A 23,997-nucleotide genomic window follows, 5' to 3' on the forward strand; every position below is an offset into this window, starting at 1 on the left:
GTCACATATCCCCTTTGCTGTGTAGTGCTGTAAATACAGTCCATATAAATTTGGGTAATGACAGGCTTTTTTGTAGCTTTGCCACTGTGCATCACTACCTCCATTTGAAATGAAACATCAGTCATGATGTGATTAATGACTGAAGTGTAGACTTTCAGTTTATATTCCATGGTTTTAAAAAAACCCAGACATTTTTACACACACGTCCCTCATATGGACCGACTAACATAATTCTAAATGAACATTTTTTGAAGGACATCACCGAATGCTGTGTTTCCTGATAAGTTTTTAGTGCAGCTACTTCTTTTGTCCGGTCTTCCTCCCCTCAGCTGCAATCGGTGATGGCAGACGGCCGCCCCTCCCTGCGTCTGGATCTGCCGGAGGTTTCTTCCTGTTTCAAGGGAGTTTTTCCTTCCCACTGTCGCCAAGTCCTTGGTCATGGGGGGGTCAACTTCATTGTAGCAGCTTTTTCTGTATTATTGTTGGGTCTTTATATAAAGTGCCTTTAAGTGACTGCTGTTGTGATTTGAAGCTTTATAAATAAAGTTTTAAGAATAAGATTTTCTTTTAAAGCTGTGCAGGCCGTTTTAGAGGTTTTCCTTGTATCATTCAGGTTTGCGATAATTAATTCGTTTTACTAAATTAACAAATGCTAAACCTGAGATTTCCTCCATTTTTGTTTAGCTTTAGTTTGTTTTCCAAGTTCATAAAATCTTTTCAACAATTTTTATTTTCTTATTTAACTATATCACGTAGTTTTAGTTTTTCAGTTTAACTATAATTACCCTGGATAATTTACTTCAGTTGTTTGTTGTGGTTTTTCAGGCCTTTTATGAGTTTATTACTCTGTGAATTAAGAATGAACGAGGTAAAGGATCTTGAGTAGATTCCAGCAAAGAGTCCATTAGTCCAGGCAAGTCAACAAAGGAACGGGCCTCACCGGGCCAACTGTCTGTCAATCAACAGTACATTATGAGCCTGTTAAAATGAGAAACTGAGTATTTTTTTAAAAATGGCTTTAACTCCTAAAAAGTTAATCCAATACTTTTGTTTAATCCCTTGAATTAAAGCTGAAAGTCTGCACTTCAGTCACATTCTGATTATTTGAGGTAGGAGACAAAGTTACAAAAAGTGTGTCATTGTCCAAAAACCCACGGGCCCGTGGTTTTCTTTGCAGCTACACTAATGTGAGCTTTCGGGTTTCTTCCAACCGTTTAACCCCTCGTTTATTCAAATGTATGCAGCTGATCTCTCATGCTCCCGACCTGCCATTTATCTCCTCTTAATAAATCACCTACATCCTTAAGGTGCGTTGGCGCAACACGAACGAATGGCTGTCATGCTCGGTCTCATTTGCAGGTGATAGCGTGTGTCCTGCACTGCAATTATCTGATTAAGACTGATGTGGATCGTACATGCTGCTTTGTTACAACGTGGCCACTCTCCCCATGCTCCAGTGCATCAGCAACATGGATCACTGTCAAAGTGCGCGGCTACAGCTGAGGCATACAGTACCGCTGACAACTAGTGTGACATACACTAAAGTCTCAAGATGCCCTCAACCATCTCAGGTGACAGTCAACTGTGTGTGTGAGCCTTCATCTGCAGTTGCATCACATCGCTTAGCTGCTGTAAAAACGCCGAGCCATGCCTCGTGTCTGTCATGCTGTATCCTCCAGGCTACACCTTGAGTCTCTACCTGCGTGTCTGTTATGTGTCTTATCGGCCAGCCTGCTGTAATAACAGAACTGCCAGCGCTATAAAAGTGTGCATAGAGACAAAGAGAGGAGGGGAGGCTCCCAGGCTGGTGGAGACTGACCTTACTTCCAGAGTCCTTGGGTCCACACTCCCCTTTATCGTACCACCATTTGTTTTTCAGTTTGTCTAAGACTCCTGCTTCACTCAGTTTCAATACGGCAAGGTTTACGGGCGTTCTTCATATCACGGGGGGCGGGGAAGGGTGGGGTGGGGAAAATAACATAAATAACATCATAGGACATGTTATTTTATGTTATTCAATCAGAAGAAGCCCAACAAGAGCAGCTCAGTACTCTTCAGTACAAAGTGACGAAGCCAGTAAGGGGCCCCACTTATGCTACGTGTCTCTTTGCTCATTTATGTGTTTTAAAGGGTCGGGTTTATTGGGGGATGTTAAAGTGGGAAGGGGCAGAGCTAACAGACACATATACGTGGAGCCCCGGCTGCATCGCTTTTCTGGAACGGGCACATACTGCCGGGACCTTTGTCAGAATAACCCTGGAGGCTAGTACTGTCAAACCAAAACTATTGGCTCTTTTACCCTCACTAAAACATCAAACTACAATCATATTCCAAAATACTTATTTTGGTGTTAATTTATAATTATAATAGACCGCTACATAAACAGTACGGCAAATATTTTTGCTTCCACAGTACTCGCTCTCCACTCTAGATTAGAAGTCGCAGTTTCCAAATCTTTTGCGTAACTGTAGAGATCGACCCGGCAGATGCTCCTGTTACCAACAAAAACACATCTCTCTTTTTTTTTTTACCCACATCAAGGTCACATGGGCATAGCGTCATAGCGGCTAACCTTCTCGCCACCGCCTCCGCTGCCACACTCTCCTTTGTCGTACCACCACTTGTTTTTCAATTTGTCCAACAGGCCTTGTTCATTGAGTTTTAACACTGCCAGGTTTACTGCACTTCTTGAAAACGATAAAACATATTTGGTGAGAGGGCGTGAGTATGCTGTCCAATTTGGGAGGGAAGGAAGAGAGGGGGGAGAGGAAAGGGAGGAGTAGCAGTAAGAGAGGGACAAGGGTGGAAAAGTGCATTAATCCCATTCGAGAACCCAAACACACCCTGAGTCAAAATCTCTCTCCCTCAAAGTGAAATGATATCAATAAATAAGCTCCTTATGTTACAGTAATGTAGTCCATTTGTTTTTAGCCAAGGCATTTTAATTAATTAGCATGAGCTAGCAAGCTAGAGCTCATAAAAGATGAGATGTGTAAGATTGCACTTTAATCAGACACTCATGTTTCCCAGAGAATAATTTGGTACTCATGTGAGTATTGGCCCCACGTTTACCTTTACCACCATAATCTAGAAAAAAGTTCAATTAGCAATTCCCAGACAACTCTTTGTTGTAGCATTAGCATTAGCATACCCTAGCCAGCTAGAGCTAAAAAGTTTTTTTTTTTAACTTTCTATAAAGTTTAATATATATATTTTTTTAATATTGCAAACAGATGCCACATGTGAGTAAAAGTTCCAGTATAATACAAATCTAAAAGGGTACAAGATGATTAATTATATAAATAAGAAAAAAAGAAAAAATATCCAGAACACAAGTCTTGGGCTACACTAGCAACATGCTGCTAAGCAAAATATTTAACCTATCCTAGCTCTGAAATTTCAGTCTATTTATAATTAATGTAATTGGGTTTTTTTCCTGCCTTTTAGACTACTAGAGTATAAATGCTATTTGACTGTTCAACAACTGGCTAAGAAAGCTTGTGTCTATCACTGAAGAAAATTGTTGTGCATCTCAAAAATTTTAACTTTAAGATAGTAAGTTGAAATTGTGACCAATTCAATAAGATTAACTTGGAGATTAGTTATTATTTGATTTTTTTTTTCTGTGTCAGAAAACAGGTTTCCATAATTAGCACAACTACCTGGACAACATCTTCTGACAACTTTTTTCTTCAGCATAACCCACCTTGAGCTACAGAAAAATTATAAATGACTTTGTTTGAAAACAGTTTTTGAATTTTAGCATGAATTTCTCTAGTGTTGCCAACTAAGACCACTTGTTTAAAGCAGTTGTGTCCAGCCTGTGCGTAAGGATGCCATTGTATGCTAATTTAGATCTGATTAATGTGATACATTTTATATGTTCTACATCTTAAAGACATTTTATAATTATTCAGATAAATGGGATTTAAATTAACCGGATTTGCAATCTCAGTTTAATGGTAAAAAGTATTTTCCTTTGTTTTAAACAGGCATAATACCTTTAATTAATTTTAATCAGACATGGTGACTGAATTATACGTATGGTAGATAATCCTTTTGTACACTGTTTCTTAATACAGAAATGAAAAAATATACAAAACAAGTCATCACTGGTACAAAAGCGTGCTACATTTTGGCACTTAAATTGTTGGCCATCAGCACTGCCAGCAAAATAAAAAATAAAAATCTGGCACCAGTTAGTTAGTTAGCTCTAGACCTATAAATAATTTAGACCTGATTACACATGCATATAGTATAGGTATGGCTGCCAATTCAAAGCTCACAGGATTGCTGAGCATTAAGCTGCTCTGGGAAATCATGATTGGCATGAAAAAAATGTCCATGAAAAGCTTTCTTTAAATAAGTGCGTGTAGCAATTTCATGGCTTCTTTTTAAGGCTGCTATAGTGATATCTGATGACAGGGCAGCAAAATTGTGAAGGAGAGAGATTTGCTCCAGCATGCATTTTGATCCTTTTAATTTATTTGTAATATTTTGAGAAAAAAAAAATAGAAGCAGTCAGAAACAAAAAGCAACAGAGCTCATATCCCAGTTCGGAGCCATATGAAATCACAGCCTTGACCAGCAATGTTGCCAGCTCTTGATGTCGCTGGTGTGTTTCCTCGCTGATATCCGGAAAAGTGACTGACAGAAGATGATAATCCTCAAAACAACAAAACAGAGGCCTGGGAGGGAGGACTACCCTGATCTGTTAGGCACTCTTCCTGGTCAAAGCAGTGGCTGAAAACTGGCACCAGCCTGGCTGAAAACAAATGATAGAAACCCTACTGTAGGTTTTGTGACCAGAGGAATTTACAGAAAACAACTACGGGGACAAAAGATATTTTGGATCATTAAAGGCAGAGCTTTTAAAAACTGAATTTCTGCATTTACGTGTGGACAAGGTCACCTTTTTCATATCAGACTGGGTGCTGTGCCACTGTTTGGATGCTTTCGATTGGCCAAAATCTCCCTATAGTTGGGGTTATATTGCCATCTGTTGCTTTGGCATGCCCTTGACGTTAATCTTTTTTGTCAAATCCAAATGGAAAAAAGTCCAGTTTTCAGTAATATCCTTATATTTGCAGACATAGCCTTAAACTATGTTGACGAAAAAGCCCCAGAGCAGGCGGTCTGGAGTTCAAATCGCTAACAGGGCACAAAGCTTTGTTTGATATTCTTACTGTTCTCTCTCAGTTCTGCTCTAATATGTAAGAGGACAAAATTAAACAGTTACTGAATGCAAACAATAGTTTGCTAGAAAGTCAAAACTTGCATATAAACCAAACATGAAGCACATTTATTCTTCTGCATGAATATACGAGATGAACTGATGTCAAATTATCCCCCCCCCCCCCCCCCCCCAAAAAAAAAAAAAAGACATCAGCTGGATTTTACCCACTGTGAGGGAGGTGAGGTATAGGAGAATTAAACTTTCACAATGTTGGACTCCATGTATACGAATTGGCAAAAATTGTAACTCTTTTGTGGGTTCAAACAACAGTTATCTACTGCTAATAATTGATAGCAAAGCTCTAAAACGGGTTATTTCAGTACAATTGCTTAAAGTGCTCTCCCTGGTTTTCAAATATGTGTTCTTATACCTCCACAGGAATAAATTAAAGTGAATGCAATTTCATTCACACCCCTGTGCAGTTTTGCCTTTAGTATATTTATCCTTTCCCCTCAGTGAGACCTTGCTGGAGGGCTTTGATCGATGAGTGTGTGGATTGAAATTGCAACTCCCCACTGTAATGCCACTGTATTCTGTGGCAGGTCTGTAAATTCCACTATGAGCGGGAGGCTGTGACAGAGTCTGGCAGAGTTACCCAGGGCTGAGCTTTCAAATGGCTCCCAAAGCACTATTTCAGTCACTTAGTTGAAAATAAAGAACCAGTCAACCGTGAAGGAACACTGAAGTAGCATTAGCTAAATATCTCAGAGCAATTACATTTTGTATATAAAATGCAGATTATCTTCTAAATGAGACATTTTCAGATGAGAGCTTCCAGAGCATGCCATTCCAACATGTCTTTGCCCAAACAGCAAGCACAAGCACATACATTTACCTGTTGTGAAGAGCTGTAAAGACAAAAAAAGTGAATAAAAACCACCCACAATGAAGCCCCACATGCATGCAACAAACACAGATGTCGCTAAGCGGCTACTTGTGCCCTCAAACAAACACATAAAACGCCCCACCCACCAACACTAAGCAGCATGTGGAGGCAGATAGAGATAGAAAAGGCGGCACACCAGGGAAGGTGGAATACCATAACAACACGTAGAACATATTGTTACACTATTCCACCCACCTTAACTGTGAACCCTTGGGTGTGGCTACTCCATAGCCCTTGGAGTCCAAGTTGCCCCCGACTTTCATTGTGTCGCAGGGCTTGCGCTGCTCTGTGTACTCATTCATAGTGGACTCCAACAGGAAGGCGTATTTTCCTTTGGACTTGCGGACCCGCGCCACACCCTCGGCCGTGGTCTTGGTGAAGACTGTGGGCTCAGCAGACTTCATGTATCCCCACATCTTCTCATAAACAGCAATTTTGGACCGCTGTGGGGTTTGGAGGGGTTTGGAGGTTCAAAGGTAGATGATGTGTGAGTGACAGAGAAAGCATGTCCACATACAATACAAAATAGAGAAAACATGGAGCATCAGTTCAACAATTTACATTTTGTCTAATAGCTTTGAAACATTTTACTGCAAAAAAGTCAAATAACAATACCGGCAGTTGTATAGACCAATGGTTCCCAACCCCTTTCAACTGGTATACTCTAAAGCCCTGTCAGATGGAACCAGCCACCAACACTTCTCATATTCAAGCGTATTCATATAAACTCATTTTAAACTGAATTCTTGACTACTTTCAGTGGCAGTTTAGCCTTGTTATCATCTTTCCCAACCCCCAGTGTCTTTGGTGCTCTTTGGTGTCCTGTTGGGTCTGAAGACTTTACTATAAATAAATAAAATGTATCAAGGCAATCCTGCCTGAATACCACACTCACAGATAAAGAAACAGTAGTTCCAGCTATACCAACAACAAATAATTAGGTGCCGTTATTCCCATGATCTACGTCTCTGAGGGGAGCACGATCTTAAAATAAAATATTATTACTCTTAATGCAAAATTTTAACTGTTAAAAAACTTTTAGCTAAATAATTTTAACTGCTAGCCACACTCTTAACTAATGATTTACAGTTTTAGTACAGCGTGATAAACTAGCTAGCTAGCAGCCCATTTCATATCTTTAATCATATTCTTAAGAACAAACAATACTGTTAGCTAACTTTTATAACTGCTTCTAGTGAACATGATCACTGATGATCAATGATGATGATGATCTATTGTTTATATTTTCGCAAACTGTTCTCAAAGCTAGGTAATAATTAGCTAACATAATTAGCTAACAAATTTCCAACTCTTTACTCTCATTTTTAAGTAAAAATTTTAGCTTCGTTTATTATGCTTATATTTTTGTCTACATATGTTATTAAAACCCAAACTAATAGCCACCATTTTAATTTATTTAATATTTACTATTTATAATTTACCTTGTTATTTTATCTGTTTATGTAGCATGTCTAGTAAACCATTTCAATTGCTAGCCATGCTTTTAGCTAGCTATTTCAACTTATAATAATAATAGTAATATAAAAATAATTTCCAGCTTTTATTTAGGTGCCCATTTTAAAAATGTTTTTGTGACTTTTTTGTTTATCTACAATGGTGGCTAACAAACACTACAAATTTCAGTTAATGTTCTACTCGTTTAGCTTTTAGCTTGCTATTTCAACTGTTAATCAAAACTTTTATCAACAGTCTAATTGGTAACTATACTATCCAGCTCTTTACTTATAATTTTAACCAGCTAGGACTTTAATTTTCTTTGCAATCTAATTGAAATTCTAACGGCACCTTTATTTAATAATTTATTAGACAATACATATTTATATTTTAGTTTACCATTTCAAATATGAATCTATTATAGTTATGGGTGTGAATACTTTTTTTTTTTTAGCAGAATTTTAGCTATAAATTTCAAGTGCAAGCCACATAGTCAATTATTTACAATTTTTAGCCACAATTCTAGTTTGTTATTTCATCCGTTCATCCAAAATTGGAAAACTAAAAAAACTTGTTTACTTTCAGCCAACATTTTGAACTGCTCGCTGAGCAGCTGAAAGGCAGCTAATACCTTTAAATGCTGTCATACTTTTTTTTTCATTTATGAAAACTTAATTTTAAATGTCTTTATTTTATTTCCAATTTTAGTCTTATTTCTAATGCTTTAACCAACTTAAAGCATTATTTCTGATGCTTTAACCGACCTGCTCCACCTCTGCAACTCAGGAGGTGGAGCAGGTCATCTACTAATCGGAAGGTTGGTGGTTCCCTGGCTCCCCCTAGTCTGCATGGGCAAGATATTAACCCCAATTTGCACTCCGATGCATCCATCGGAGTGTGAATGTATGTGAATGTTAGTTAGTGTGCACTTAAAAGCATAGAAGACCGTGCTTGTGTGAATGTGTTGTATAGAGCGCTTTGAGTACTCTGGGAGAGTAGAAAAGTCCATTTACTTTCAGCTTTTCTACTCAAACCTGTTTGGGTCTACTCAGTCATTACATTAAATGTAATTTCAGTTTCCAAGCTTGTCTTCCTAGCAGAAATACCTCCTGGTTGGGAATCACTGGAGTAACATACATTGACAAGGTATAATAGGGACTAAAAGAAAACAATATTATGATGAGTCTTTGCTTTTGAGCGTGTGTGAGTGTCAAAGATTGTAGGCCTTCACAGGGTCCCATACCTGTCTGAAAGTAGGTCACTAACTCTGGTAACACCAACTCACCCTGAAGAACTCTTTGGTTGAGCCAGAGTCTAATGTGCCATAGGCAATGTCAGTCTGTTTGGCCAGATCCTCTGCACTCTCAATGGGAGAAACCATCCTCTCCACAGTGAGAAAGGCGGCCAGGTTGGCCGTATAGGACGAGATGATGATGAGAGTGAAGAACCACCACACTCCTCCTACGATTCGTCCCGATAACGATCTTAAAGATAGAAAGGAGGGAGGACGAAGAATAGCGCAGGAACAGATTGGATGGATTATGGCGAGGACGGGCAGGATGAAAATAAGAGGGAAGGAAAGTTGCAAGAAAGTAGAGCAGGAGAATGATAATTGGAGGTCAAATTAGGATAAAAAAGGGAAAAGAGTGAGATAAAAAGACAGAAGACAGTCAGTGGTATAACAATAGTGAAAGATTAGACAGAATGAGATATGAGTAAAGCATGGAACCAACAATGCTAATGTAATACCACAAGGTGGAGCTCTGACAACACTCAAAGCTGCCAGAGCTTTATTTACCTCTCATTAATGCCTCACAAAAAATACAAAATAAAAAATCCCACATGCTTCTGTTGACCAGCTTTGATAAAGAGAAAGGTACAGGCTACTTTTGTCCCTTCTTACCCAACCCCTCTTTTTGTTTACTGGCAGGATGAGAAGAGCTGCAGGTCCCCCGGCCGGCATAGCGGCGGCAGCACTGCTCTTTTCTTGTTTTTTCACTCGGGGCAGACAGATAGCTCGCTGCTCAGGAGCAGCGGAAGGTCGTGAGGAGAATCTTAAACCATAAATGCTGCATTGAGGAGAACAAACAAGATCTCCCCTCAGTGCAAATCAAACAGCAGCGGATACAAAACCCTCAGGCCTCCGTGTCAGATGGAGAGAGAGAGAGAGATGGGGATATGAGGAAGGGAGGAGGAGACAGGCATCTGCAACAGTCAGTGTGTTCTTGGCTGGTATTTCACTGTGTCTTATTGCGATCTGGCTATATTCCATTGCTCCCAATACACAAAAGCCACAGTATACAAATAGATAGCATCCTTTCCATCGACTGACTCCACATACTGTAGGCACCTAATGAGAAACCCTCTTCTAATGTTCCCTTATGGCCCGTCTGAAAGAAGCGTGACTATCAGCACTGCTAAGAAACCTTCTGAACAAACACTTTGTGCTTCTACTCGACGAGTTGTGCAGAGCCGTCCCCCCGACCAAAGAATCACTGAGGAAACCTCCATTTTCTCAGTCTGTACGGATGAAAGTGCCTGTAGCAGCTAAGGCAGCTTCCAATTGAGAAGTGCTGCAGTGGAGCATGTCTCCTCCACACACACACACATACACACAGAGGAGTCTTTGCCCATGAAATAGACTTATTGACGTATTAGCTCTGGATTTGAATACAAATGACTTCCGTCTCTTCGCTTCCTCTCTCCTTGGGAGTATATTTGAGCACGGAGTATTTAACTGTAAAATAACGCCTTAAGAGGTGGAGGGCGTGCATGAAGATGCATCGATGAGTCCTATCCTCTCACGTCTATCGTCTCCTTTTATTTTCTTTCCCCAGCTGCTAAAATCCCTTCGTTCCCTGTGTCAGAGCCTCTCCATTTTCCCCGTCCTTGCTTTATTTATATAGAATCAGCAGTGGATTGTGGGAGAGTAATAATGGGAGCAGAGGAGAGTCTCTTTGCCATCCCTTCCGTCTGTCTGTGCTGTGTGTTTGCTGGCTGATACCGCTGACTTTGATCCACTGTGACACACTGCTGTGTCTTGATGGGCCTGCAGTAAACAGAGGGAGTGGGGGAGTGGGGTGAGAAAAGCCCTGCGCTGGGAGTCTGGGTAATTTTCAGGTCACGTTAGCGCTTCCGGTGATTTCTTTTTTGCTCTATTGTCCTTTAAGCGATGCTAGAATCCAGGTGACACATTAAAGATTATATAGAAGCGTTTCAAAATAAGCACTCTCACCTTCCCATCACCTCTAATAAGATGCGTGATGCAGTTTACACACGTGTTCATATTTACTCCATATTTTGATTTGTGGGCTCCACATAATTCATAGATCAAAATAATTCGGATTAACTGTGTAAAACATCAGTTGTAACTCCTCCTCTTTTATGATAACTGCCCTCTGATTGGTTCACCCTAGTAAGCCACAAGTGGGCGGGTATATCCTCTTTCTCTGACATTATGCAGATTCAAGAGTTGAAAATCATGCATTTGTTTTCATATGGATTTCTCTAACCTCATTTTTCACTGCTTACCACACTATATGGACAGAATTACTGTGCGGCATCTCACAGGTGCATCAAATCAGACACTAGCCATCCCCTCGTGACAGACCACATAACATCATAGAGCGGGGTCTCGGAGTGCTGAAAAAGTGTCTAAAAGTTACCAACACTGCTCACTCACTAACTCCACCCTTCCAAAGCTCCACTGTCATTAACATCAGCATAAATACTGTGCACCGAGAGCTTCATGGAATGATATTCCACTTGAGAATTTCCAAATTTCTAGGTGGACACTAGGTGAAAAGTCACTACTAACCACTCTTTTTCTTGCGTGCATTGTTTTTGTTTCAGTTAATACTAATTCATTTATTCGTAGCAGCCTCATTTATTGCAGCACATCCCAGTTTCTGATATAAACCAAAATATCATGTTTGTAGTATTTGCCAACAACTAACCAAAATAATTTACTCCAGCAGCTGAGCAATGTTGATGTTAAACACCACACAAACCATATTAAATAGTGCTGCTGTTTGGGACCATTTCCTGCAGTGGATTAATATTAAATTTGGTGCTATGAGTGTTTACAGTAACAGGACAGCGTGCGTGAGAAAATGAACTGTAATGTCCGTGTTTATCATCATAATGAAGGAACCTAGTGCGATGGTGTGGCTCATTGATTTGTTTTTAATAGTTATTGGACACCAGCGCCTGCTTTACTCGGTTGGTTGAGTGTCCCAGTCCAATTTATAATGGTTTACAGACCTTTGCACCATCTGCATGTGAATTAGTTTGTGTATACAGGAGCTTCTGTACATACAAGGCAAATAAAAAGCCAGAAAACTGAAACCTTGTCAAATTAACTTCCTCAGGAATTGAGATTAATGAAAAAGGCCAAAAGCGCTATACTGTTTGCAGTTAGTGAAAGAAGAGCATGTTCATTACAAGGGAAGGCTGCAAAGAAGGAAAAGTGCTTGAAAAACCTTGGAGAGAACTTGACTGTAATGATGTACGAGTTCAGTGGAGGAAACAAGAAAGCTAGGTGAGGGAAGTATTAGAAAAAGAAAGCGGAGACAAAAAAGAAATTGGCTCCAGTGTTGAAGCAAAGAGTGTCTGGCGAGCCCTGGATATAAAGAATACTAAAAGAGAACAATCTCAACAATTTTAGATTAAGTTTTAGTTTTTACAATTTATGGAACGAATCTTCATATTGATGAACATGTAAAATCTCAGATCAAGGTACAAATTTACCCCAGAAAGCACCCCTCTTTCATATTCACCCCAAAAATCAAGTACTGTGTGTTTTTCTCAATCCCACTGACTGTAATTTCAAGTAATCTAAATCTCACGAAGCATGGAAATGCTTCAAGACATCAAGAATACATCTGATGAAATCCTGTGGTTGTAAAAAGAAGAAGCAGGTGACTTGAGTTTAAATATTTTAGACACTGTAGCTTCAAAGGGCCGTTGGAACAAGCAGCATATAGAATAAACTGTACTGAGTCTGTCACTCTCCGTGGAACAACTTTCATTTTCTCAATCTAAAGCCACAGAATGAGACGTTTGAAGGGGAAAAAGAGATCGTGGCGCTTAAGTAAAAAAATGCAAAGATAATAAAAGCAACATGAAAGCAAAGTAAATCTCTTATCAGGATTAGATATGGTACGTTCTCTGTTACTATCACTGACCATCTGATGCATTCCCCACTTTGCTCTTTTACCTCCTTTGATGTGGGGAAAAATAAGATGAAAAACTTCTGTCAGATTTGATGTGTGATTTGAGGATTTCTGCAGCATGTGTGGTTAAGAGGAAGAAACAGAAGAGGAGGTGAAGTAAAAGCTGTGGAGGGATGGGGACAGTTGTGACCTTGAGCAAAGCCTAAATAAATGGGGAGGTGCTAGTTTGCTCCCAGGGTGACACCTGGAGGTGAGATCATGGTACTTGACTTATTCGTAGCAGACAAATTGTCACTCTTGAGCTCCGTCTCTGCTCCCATACTCTGTCCTCGGCTAAATCTCTAACATAATTTTGCAAAATAAAATCTCGTCACTAAATAACGCCAGGTCATATTACCTGTACTGCAGAGGCTCACAGCCCTATAGCTCATCCTTTGCAGGTGACGAACGTACTGAAGGCTATGCTCCTAACTAATACAGGCCTGAAATGCTCCAAAAATACATCTGGGCCAGCTGTGGCTCAGAGGATAGAGAGGGTTATGTAGTAGCTTCTGCATCGATCCCGAGCTCCTCTAGTCTGCATGTCAAAGTGACCTCAGGTAAGATATTCAACACCAAACGATGCCCACCATGCATGCATCACAGTATGCAACAACAGCTGCAGCAGGGTTTCTATCTCTACAAGTAGCTAGAAATGAACCACTACTGCTACTTGAATGTAACATGTAGTTAGATATCTAGGAAGAAGTATGTCAGGTTACAGCTTAAGTTAGAGCACAGGGTTCTTAAAGGTTAGTGGTTACACCTGCAGTAGAGCTCATACTTTAGCCTCTGGGAACTGTGGGAATATCTCGAGGCTTCCAGTATAACCAGGATATCTTACTATCTAGGTTTAGGCTTTACCAGTCATTGTTTATGAATGTTAATTATTTTTAAAACCTAAATTGTCATAACAGCCAGTGAAATTCAGTGAAAACAACTGTTCTTTTGCTCTCCAAATAGACTGTTTATGCGAACAAAGCCTGCTCAGATAGGCTACAAATCAACTTCAGATGAAACCGGTACATCTCTCTTGCAGACACCTTCTTAATATTCAGGTGCAGGACTCTGTTTCTAGACACTAACAATTAATTAACACTGATAGCATAAGCATAACACTTCCAACACATTTTTCTAATTAAAAGCCTCCCTGAGAGTGGGTATAATGTTTGAAACACTCCAAGCCAACTGCTAGACTTAAATATATAAATTATTTATACTAGTATAAAATGAAAAACGAGAGCATCATTACACACACACACATCCAAAATAAGGCTATAAAATGCTTTACTACTCAGTTTCAGCACTGATATATTTGAGCCAGGTATGAAGCCACTAAACAGTAGACTTAGTAGATGATTAGCAGATGACCCACTCTACCTAACTGAGCCACAGCTAGTCTAAATGTGGAAGATATTTGAAGAAATATGACCAAAACAAGCAGCTGCAGATAATTAGCAGATAAAACCAGATGTAAAATGTCAGAATAGGAAAGGTAAGATTAAAAACAGTTGAACTCTTCACTAAAATCTAAAATGAAATATATAAAACTAACAGAAATTTGTAGGAAATGCAAACCTAACAAACTGTTTACATTAACTAAACTATCACGTAGTACAGATAACAAAGGGTCCATGTTTTAATTGTAAAAAGCCTCCATTATCCTCTGGCATTTCTGATCCGCTCTCATTAAGATGGTGATGTGCTGCCACACGTAACCAAGATATTACAAACCTCCAGCATTATCTCCTGGGGAAATATAATCTGTGGGATTTTAAATACCCGACACTGGATCGCTCTGTGATGTCAACCTTGAAGAAAGCCTGGTCGTATCGCAGGTGGATGTTTTGTTTTCTGTTTGTCATTTTAAATGCCACATATGAAATCTTACACCTGTCTAGCTGTAAAAAAGAATACATATATTGTGGTTTATATCACCTACTTAGTTGTATAGACTCTATGGATATTAGGAGCTATTAAATAATTTTAATGATGCCTTTACAACCTTCTTAAATCGCTGTCTTTTCTCAAATATTTGCTTTTGTCCTGAGAAACTGTGTTTTTTTTAAAAAAATCTCATGAGGCTTTTAAAATTTATTGAACTTCAACCATCTGAAGAGGATTAAAATTCCACTTTAGCTGAATTTTAGTACCAGAAAGGTCATGAGGAAAAGAAATTGAAGCATTTGGTGAAAAAATTGATCTTAAAAGGGAACCATTAAGCTCCAAATCTGTATCCAAAGTTCAAAACATACTTTAATTGTGCGGGGGTTAGCATAGTCGACTCACACCTAACCTTGTCAGTTTGATCGGTGATTATTAAACTGGCTACAGGTGTGTCTGTCTGTGTCTATGTAAAGTGTGTCTATGTAAACTGGTGACTAATCTAGGTGCACTTCCAGTCTGACACAGGCTGCTTTAGCTCACCTCCCTTTAAAGCCAAAGTCTCTTTAATGGAAAACAGTGGGTGGAGACCACAACACGATTACAATTATGTGAAATAATGTGTGAAATGAACTTGCACCCTGGCTGCTTCAAAGAAGGCGACCAGGTCTGCAGCCAGGCGCCGCCTTCAAAAACAACAATAAGATGGAGTCAGATGGGGATTGAATGGGGTCAAGTTGTTTCAATTACATGCAATTTGTTTGTGATAATACAGGTATTAACTGTGATAAGTTGCATCTACATGCACAGAAATTCCCATTAAACAGGAATTGACATTAAGTATTTACATTTAGCTTATCTCAGAAATTCCTCCACAAATAGTAACATTGTTGCTGTTGCTGCATTTAACCTAAAATGACAAAGTCACACAGCAACCTTTTATATAGAAATGGAAGCATAACACAACCAAGTTGTCAACCAGTTGAGTTATCTATTTTAAAGAGTGCGTCGCAGACAAGTTGAGCTCATTAGCACAGACTGACTCTGATTTATTGCAACCTGTCTGTTTATAGATGAGATTGCAGTTATTTGCCAGTCTGTCTGAGAGTGATTGCAGTCTGTAAAAGCTGGATTGCAATAGTTTGGAGACAGGCTGCCTCCCACAAGGCAAACTTTGCAATCACCTTTCAATCAAAACGTTGTTCTGACTGCGAAAAAATAAATAAATCAGTGCAATCACCTAGTTACCAATATTATTTCCTAGTGAGGAGGTTGCTGTCCTATTTTTACTTCACTTCCTTTTGATTGGCTGCCCATCAAAAGTCAGGTAAATGAGGCTTCTGTGGTCACATCCAGAGCTCTGTGTGTGGAATAACCACATTAGGATATCAGCTTCCCCCCAAAGTATTTCAGTCTGAAGCCTGAACTTTCGGCTCACAGATGCTGTACAGATGCTAATCTAATTATTTAAAACTTGAGCAATATTTAATATAAACTTCCACCATTGTAACAGTATATACATTACAGAATGTAAGAAAGAGCACAATAAGGCAACAAATGCACATTTTAATTGTAACTGGACAGGTTTTTACCAAAATACCAAAGCGAGAAACATTAATACCATTTTACCTTGAAGCTAAAGATGACAACTACACAGATGCATATGCAGCATCCAGCATAGCCCAAAATTGGCTAAATTAGTGCAACAAATCAACCTCATAGACAGATAAGCACTGCTGACAGGAGCAATAAGCAATGCAGCAAAACAGCACTGTGTTAGCTAGATAACAAAGCTAATTGGTATTGAACTAATAAAATAATGAAAATCTTGGATATAGACCACTTGAAAGTCAGATTTTTCCCCTTTTTCAAACGCAGCTTCTGCTTCTGGCCTAAATTCACAACTCAAATTAAAAGTTACGCCTCATCTATAGCCATCAGGAAATCTGCCATCAGTATGCACGCAGTCTGAGCTAATCAGGACTAATCAAGCCAATCACAGCATTCTCATTAGCTCGCCGGTGATTCAGCAATGATGACTCAGCAGAAGAGATAGAGATAATCCATCTGAAGCAATGAGACAGAAGTGACTGCAAACACCTGGAACAATTACACCGGAGATGCAGACGGCTGCCTGGATGTTTATATTGACATTTTATGAGTTGCGATGTGACATCCTGCATTCTCAAGAGGAAGCACCAAAATAACTCCAGTTCTATCCATGTGGGATTTGCAGTCAATTAAAACCACTATCATGTCGCCATTTCGTTTAAGCTCCCTTCTTCTCCTGTTTCCACAGAGACATTACCATTGGAGACCAGGATATTAATCACTGAATTAATTATTATGGGCTGCCTCGAGGGAGCAGAAGGGGGTATTAACCCTTATTAAGAGAGGAAGAGCGAGAAAGAGGAAGACATTCAGTGCCATTTCAACTTCTGCCTTTCGTGGAGGAGCTGCGCCATGAATCAAACTGTCGACGCTAACAGTAGGTGGATTACATCCAAGAGTCACAGCTAAAAATACCACATGTAAGGTAAAAGCCAAGACCACCACGCTGGATGGACACATACAAGTCATGGGCTTTGGGTGTAGTCGTTAATCTGTTCGCCATTCAAGCATAAAATAAAAGGCACCTAACTCAAGGGGTGAACCAAAGTTGTGACTGCACATAACAGACAATTTGACAAGGCACTATCTTTAAGAACTTTGTTTACAGCCTGTGGCAAAAAACACATATTTTGTTCCCATTTGTTTAGCTGAATCTATACAAAATGTCAAAAGTAAAAGTTTGAATGGCATAAAGCTATGAGCAGAAAATCTGGCATATCTCAGCACTGTGTGCTTTGTGTCCTTTAAAAAAATTGAGGAAACTGGACAAGTGGAGGAAGGAAAAATCAGATGAACAGTATGTGAAAGTCTTTAAGGAGTAGCTCAAACAGCCACCTCCTCCAGTTCCTCTGGTGGGATACCACTGAATTCCCAACACCTGACCTCGTAGGTGCCCACAAGGTATCTTGGTCTGGTGCCCAAACCCCCTGAACAGGCAGCTCTACTCTGAATCCCTCCCAGCCTCTTTTTCTCCTTTTATGTCATCTTTACCTCTTAAGGAAAGTAAAAAAAACAAAAAAACAAAACAAGCAGAACTTTGTAAAGGGTTAAACATGGGGATGCTTCCCTTGCAAGTTATCTAGCTTGAAAGGTTATGGTAAGACGACTTGGAAAAATGATGGCTCCTAAATCGGCACATTACTTTGTGATAACCATTAGTCCGAGTGCTTTTAGCAAGTCTTGCTACTAATTGAGTGGACGTTTTAACTTTAATATAAGGATTTATTAGTAAGTATCCATCAGTTTTTGTCAATTAATTAAGCAAAATTACATGTTGTAAGTTTCCTGTTCTTTCTCAGTGGGTTTTATAGTTGATGGCTATTTGTGCTTTAAACGAGAAATAAACATGCTGAGAGCCTAATGCAAAGAATAGTTTTGGTCTCTGCTTTGTATTAGATGTGAATGTGGTATTTTTTGTGGGTTTTTTTTTTATTAGCCAAGAATATATGTAAATATATGAGTTATTAGAAATAAATAAATAAATAATATATGAGTTAATAATGTTTCTTCACAAGAAGTCTGTGTCCTAAGTGAAATTCTAGCCTGTGATGTGCCCAATCTGTCTCGGGTGGCTTTTAAGCTAGCAAACATTTGGCAGTGCCCTCATTGTTTTGACACACTAAACAAAGCAAATGACTAGACTACACACTAACTACACAAGACAACACACCTAACTACCCACTCCAAACACGCTAAATGTCATGATTCTCTCACATCTCAAAACTTGCTATCGCTCACTCGCTCTTTTGACACGTCACTCCCAAAGCTTTCCTCTCTTCCTAAACAACCAAATGCCACGTGCTGGGATATCATTTTTTTAATTGGTCAACATGTTACATTTTTGAATGTCGTGTTTTTTTTCTTGTTTTTTGGGAGGTTGTTTTCCTCGCAAGCACCACTGTCATCCCAGGTTGGCTAAGTCATCGCTAACCTTGATCCTGCTGCTGGGGTTCCTTCAGGTCTTTATCTTCGTAACAGATGAGTCCACCATTGGCAGCATCAGCTTTGTTTTTACTGTTTGGTTCCGCACTAAACGGGGTGATAGTATTCAGGAAAAAGCATCTTGTATATTTTTGAAAATCCAAACTCTGGTTTTACATGGCCTATCAACACAATTGAAAAACTAGTATATAGTTTTGCTTGTTGCTATGTTATCCTAAATTGGTCATGTGATTTGGACACACCGGTGCATCCGTTGCCCCCAAATGGTTAAAATCAGTCTATATAGATGTCTACAACACAAGGCACAACATTATATTACACGAACAAGTAGGCGATATCATGATGGCATACATCCATCTTTTATATACAGTCTGTTGTCTAGCTTATTTATTTGCTTAACAAATAGGCGAATATAGTAATTTGGGACATTACTTGAGCTAATTAAGCCTTATGAATGTGAACAATGTCACAGCTGGGTTCACCAGGTTCAAATGACCCATTTATGGCAATTGCATTCATTTGTATGTGTGAAAATCATTTTCCAGTGGGGGGCCCAGTATCTGTCTCCCGTGCTGCTTGTATTGCTTTAGACAGAGCTGTGGGGTTTTCTCTAATGAAAACCGACACAATGTGACCCCCAGTCAATCAACGCGGATGTGACCAAAATTAACCTTTGCAAACCTTGCGCTGAACTGGCTACCCCAAACAGTTTGAAGCAACAAACACTGTGGATTAGGTCTACAGCTTATGGGCTTCTTATGTAATCTGTCTGCAGTGAATCAACGTTTAGACTGCATGCAGACTGGATTTCCAACGCTCGGCCAGCTACTGACTGCACGGCCCTCACTCGAAATTCATCACCACTTTCACCTTTGGCCTTGTCACTTCCTGTATGCCATATAATATCTTCTGTGTGAGGGGATTTGCATGTCAGGAAAGGCTCCCGGGCTTTGGGATTCTGCACTGATGGACTGGGAGAGGCCCCCGTGGGACTGGCAGTGACGGGTGGAAATGCAACGAGAACACAGAGGGTTGAAATGCAGACTTTTCATTCTGATGTCAACATTGTTATGCAGCTCTAAAGTCCTTATCTGCAGTATGCAGGCGGAGATGTGGCAGACTGGAGAGGCTATGGCAGTGAGTGTGGGGTGGTCTGCACACATGTGAACAAAGCAATCGTACTCTTTAAATGAAGGTGCTTAATCAGAGTCACAGGCCCACTATAGCCTCCTCTATAGGTTGCTTACGTGACTGGGCCGGGCTATAATGTACCTCAGGATCCTCCATCTTGTTCTCCTCTGCTGTGGGGGAGGCTGAAAGATACAGGCTGGTTTGGTCCTCCTTCCATCTCCTAAAATCTTACTAACTCTATTACACTATAAGATCCATAAGGGCTTAAAAGAGATAAAAGAAGTGTTAACTGAAGGACTTAAAATAACTATAGGAGCAGTAGCTTAAAATAACCAATCTGCTGAAACTTTAAGCATGACAAAGCCTTTCAAACTGCAAAGAAAGGCTTTACAGAAAATGAGAAACCACTAAGAATTATGGGCCTTGGCAGCATATAAGCTTAAGAATGCCAGTGTGTGCTGACAGAGAGGAAGCCTGATCTTTGATTGGGGAAAAAACAAAGATCTCCAGTTCTCTACCCTTCCAAAGTACGCCATGCATACTGGATACCAATCGGCTGGTAGAAAGCCTCGGGGAGGCTGGGTTTCGGGGGTCTCGTAATTTGGACAAAGGGAAGAGAAGACACAGACACGTAATGAAACACGCAGGCTTTCGGACAGCTGCTTCAAAAACAGAAACGCGGTCGCTAATGTAACCGGAGCTCGAATACACAAACACAAGTGCAAAGTCACAACTGTCGGCGCTTGACAGACACCAAGACAGCCTAATTCCCGTACAAGCAGACAACACAGCGTATGCGAGTCAGGCAGTGAAGAACAATAAGGCTGGGGAAGAGAGAGAGACGGAGGAAATCAATACTCGCTGAGACTTTCTCTATCCCACAAAAACACACCACAAACAAAGACACACAAACAAGCAAGAGTGATTTCACTGTGCACACACAGCATGAGGAGCACATACAGTGCAATTAACACAGTTCATCCTTAACCCCTCTATATTATTCTTACCAACTATATCGCCATGCAAACTACCTTACTTACATAATGCAAATACGCTACAGTTATTTAATGGGGTACGACTTATTGTGAGCGGCAGATGAAAACCTCAAAATTATAACTTTTTAGAAACCACAGACAAAGTTTTCCTTTAAAGAAAATAGTTCATTATTTTGGGAAGCTTGCTTTTCTTTTTTTTTTGTCAGCTCGAGAGACGCGTGTCAACCTGATATCTTGTGAGGTAAGTAAGCAGCTTACCTTCTTTCTCTCCTAACAAAAAGACTGGAAACAAATGGAACAATTAACATTGTCTGAGGCATAATGGCCAAATAAATGGATGGCAACAAAATTTACTTAAGTCAGTCTAATTGTTTTCTAAATCTTGCTAATTAAAATATATACCTTTTTTAGCCAAGCTAGTGGCGCGGCTCTGTGAATGGAAGTGCAGCATTTTTGATGCACAATGAAATCCATCCACATGTGTTGGCCTGGACAGATTATAAATTAAGAGGCCCCTCAGGCGCTCATCCCATAGAGGACCAAAATACCCAGACTGAAAGAAAAAAAAAAGATGTTGTCTTTTTTCATCATTTTGTGCCTCTTTTCTTTGTGTGTTTAATTTGAGTCATATTGCAAATTCTTGTCATTTTTGCTCCTTGTGGCCATTATTTTGCTCTAAATTTTGGTCTCTTTTGTATTTCTTTGTTGCCATTTTTCATTTCCATCTCCACTTCTTTTCATTTCACTTTGTGTGTTTTTCCGAGCAATGGATAGTGTTTCTGGGATGAGATCAGAAGCCCCTGGGCTCGTGCCCAGCAGGCACATTAATCTGTCTATAACTATTGGATAAAATTTTGTGCAGACTTTCATATATCCAAAGTCATAAGAGAGCCAAGGACGTGATCTCCAGTCTTCCACTAGTTTCAGGTACTTTTATTGGTGTTTCTGAGAAAGTGAATACTGCTCCTGGAGTCTGCTCTCCACTGTTATCCTAAGAAAAGACTTATGTTATCTAAACTTTGTTCATATTAATAAACTCACCTCAACACGATTTTGATTTTGTGTTTTTCTTCGTATACAGTGGGGGCAATATTTATATGATATATTATTGTCGTAGTTCCATTTTAACAGAGAGGCACAGACTATAAAACAAAACCCCAACACCCTCATGGGACGAAAGGTAGCGGAGCAGCCCAGTCACAGGAATTAATATTAATCTTGTTAATGATCTGAAGGCAGTGAGGACCACAGTCACTAATAAGTTATAAGCAGCTCCCCCTGCTCAAGAAGGCACACAAACAAGCCCGTCTTAAGTTAGAATCTAACTGATTCTGAGACGGGCCGGTGAAAGTACTGTGGTCAGATGAAACCAAACTCAGGCTCTTTGGTATCAACTTGAGTTGCTGTAATTGGAGGAAGAGAAATGCCGAGTATGACCCAAAGAACACCATCCCCACAGTCAAGCACAGAGGAGGAGACATTTAGCTTTGGGGCTGTTTTTCTATTAATGGTAAAGGACAACTTCAGCTGTTGTGATCTGGCACTGTATAAATAAAACTGAACTGAATTTGATGGGGCCATGCACTGTATAATCTTGGACAATAACCTCCTTTTCTCTGCCATAACACTGAAGATGACCTAAAAACCTAAAACCTACCACCAAGGCAATAACTGAGTGTCTAAAGAAGAAGTGGGCTAGCTATTCTCCAGACCTCAATCCTATAGAAAATCTGTGGAGGGAGCTGAAACTTCAAGTTGCCAAGCAGCAGCCAAGAAACCGGAAGGATTTAGAAAGCTTCCGTAAAAGAGGACTAGGCCATAAATCCCTCCTGAAATGTGTGCAAACCTGGTGACCAACTACATGAAATTTCTTACTGACAACAAAAGCTTCTCCATGAAAAGTCTTTTTTCTGGATTTTTGTTTTTTGTTTGAAAATTGTGTCTCCAAATCAGCAGAGGATCAAATAATTATTTGCCCCTTTGTAGCCATAACCTCTGAAGTCTAACAGTTTCTGTGGTAGCGTCTCTGTTAGGCTGTTCATCGAGGCATCTGCAACAAATCCATCCTTCAGAAAATTAGTCATGCTATTGTATTTGGTCCTCCCTCTGGGTCTTATAGGAAACTGTGTCTTTTAAAGGCTGCAAAAACAGACGCACCGTTTCCCCAAATACTACCGTCCTGTGTGAGGCAGACAGCCTACTCTGTCCCTACTCTGTATATTTATCACATTTGTTTGTGTAGTTGCACATGTCAGATGGTTTCAGACATTTTTCTCTTATTTCTGGGCATTTATATGTTTTCAATCAAATGTCTTAAAAACTTAAATTTAGTCTAGACATCTATCACTCCCTCAGGATGAACTGTAATAAGTTTTCTGAACTACCTTTGCCCAATATTTTGGTTTATGACCAAAAGCCACTGAAACTAATGATATTCCCCATAAGCTGCACACGCTCACAGAGCTGCTGGCCCGACAGACTCTTGTTCTTGTTTAAACCTTATACAAACAAAGTCATAAACACAACTGCTATTGTTTATGCCGCTAGGCACAGTCACTGTGTGCCGTTTCTTTAAGTACTTAGTGGACAAACAAACTGCTTTTCATCAAGACAGAGTTACAAACCCCACAAAGGACAATAATTCATGAACTTTATGGATGTTGGTAGGTGTTAATTTGAACTCTTAGACTAGAAGTTAACAGTGGTTTACACTCACCAGGAATTTCATTAGGTATATCTGTTTAACTGCTCGTTATCATAAATATATAATCAGCCAATCGCATGTCAGCAAAATTGAGCATCTAAGCCTGGCATGGTCAGGACGATCTGTCGTTCAAACTGCACATCAGAATGGGGAAGAAAAGTGATTTCATTGACTTTGAACGTGGCTGGTCTGCGTTCCTTACAAGAAAGGAATGTAGGAAAGAATCTCTGAATGCACTAAAACTGGAATTAAAACTGGAAGCAGATGGGCTACAGCAGCAGAAGGTCGCAGCTGCCATCTAAGAACAAGAAACTGAGGCTAGAATTTGCATTTAGTTTCAGATGCTACCGAACACAACATCATGTTCATTTTATCAATTACCGTTCTAGTTAGAGTAAAATAGACAATCAAACCAGGTATATTTTATATTTTGGCATAAA

At 39.7% G+C, this 23,997-nt stretch overlaps 1 protein-coding gene across 5 annotated transcripts in view; it reads right to left on the minus strand.

The window, feature by feature from the left end:
- The window catches only part of LOC146510394 (glutamate receptor 4), a 173,526-nt gene that overhangs the window by 11,989 nt on the left and 137,540 nt on the right, over positions 1–23,997 (minus strand). For 3 of the 5 annotated variants that reach the window (XR_014876346.1, XM_085173919.1, XM_085173917.1), the window contains exons 12-14: positions 8,863–9,061; positions 6,318–6,565; positions 2,573–2,687 (exon numbers count right to left, since the gene is read on the minus strand). Coding sequence is in view for 4 of the 5 variants with exons in the window: in XM_085173919.1 (XP_085030045.1) it covers positions 2,573–2,687; positions 6,318–6,565; positions 8,863–9,061 (562 nt within the window). In the remaining variant the exon portion in view is untranslated. Of the gene's footprint in view, positions 1–1,819; positions 1,935–2,572; positions 2,688–6,317; positions 6,566–8,862; positions 9,062–23,997 lie in introns of all 5 variants that reach the window. The other 2 variants (XM_085173921.1, XM_085173918.1) reach the window with 1 other exon arrangement.

This window comes from Neolamprologus multifasciatus, chromosome 10 (genome assembly GCF_963576455.1).
Source record: "Neolamprologus multifasciatus chromosome 10, fNeoMul1.2, whole genome shotgun sequence".
Taxonomy (NCBI): Eukaryota; Metazoa; Chordata; class Actinopteri; order Cichliformes; family Cichlidae; genus Neolamprologus; species Neolamprologus multifasciatus.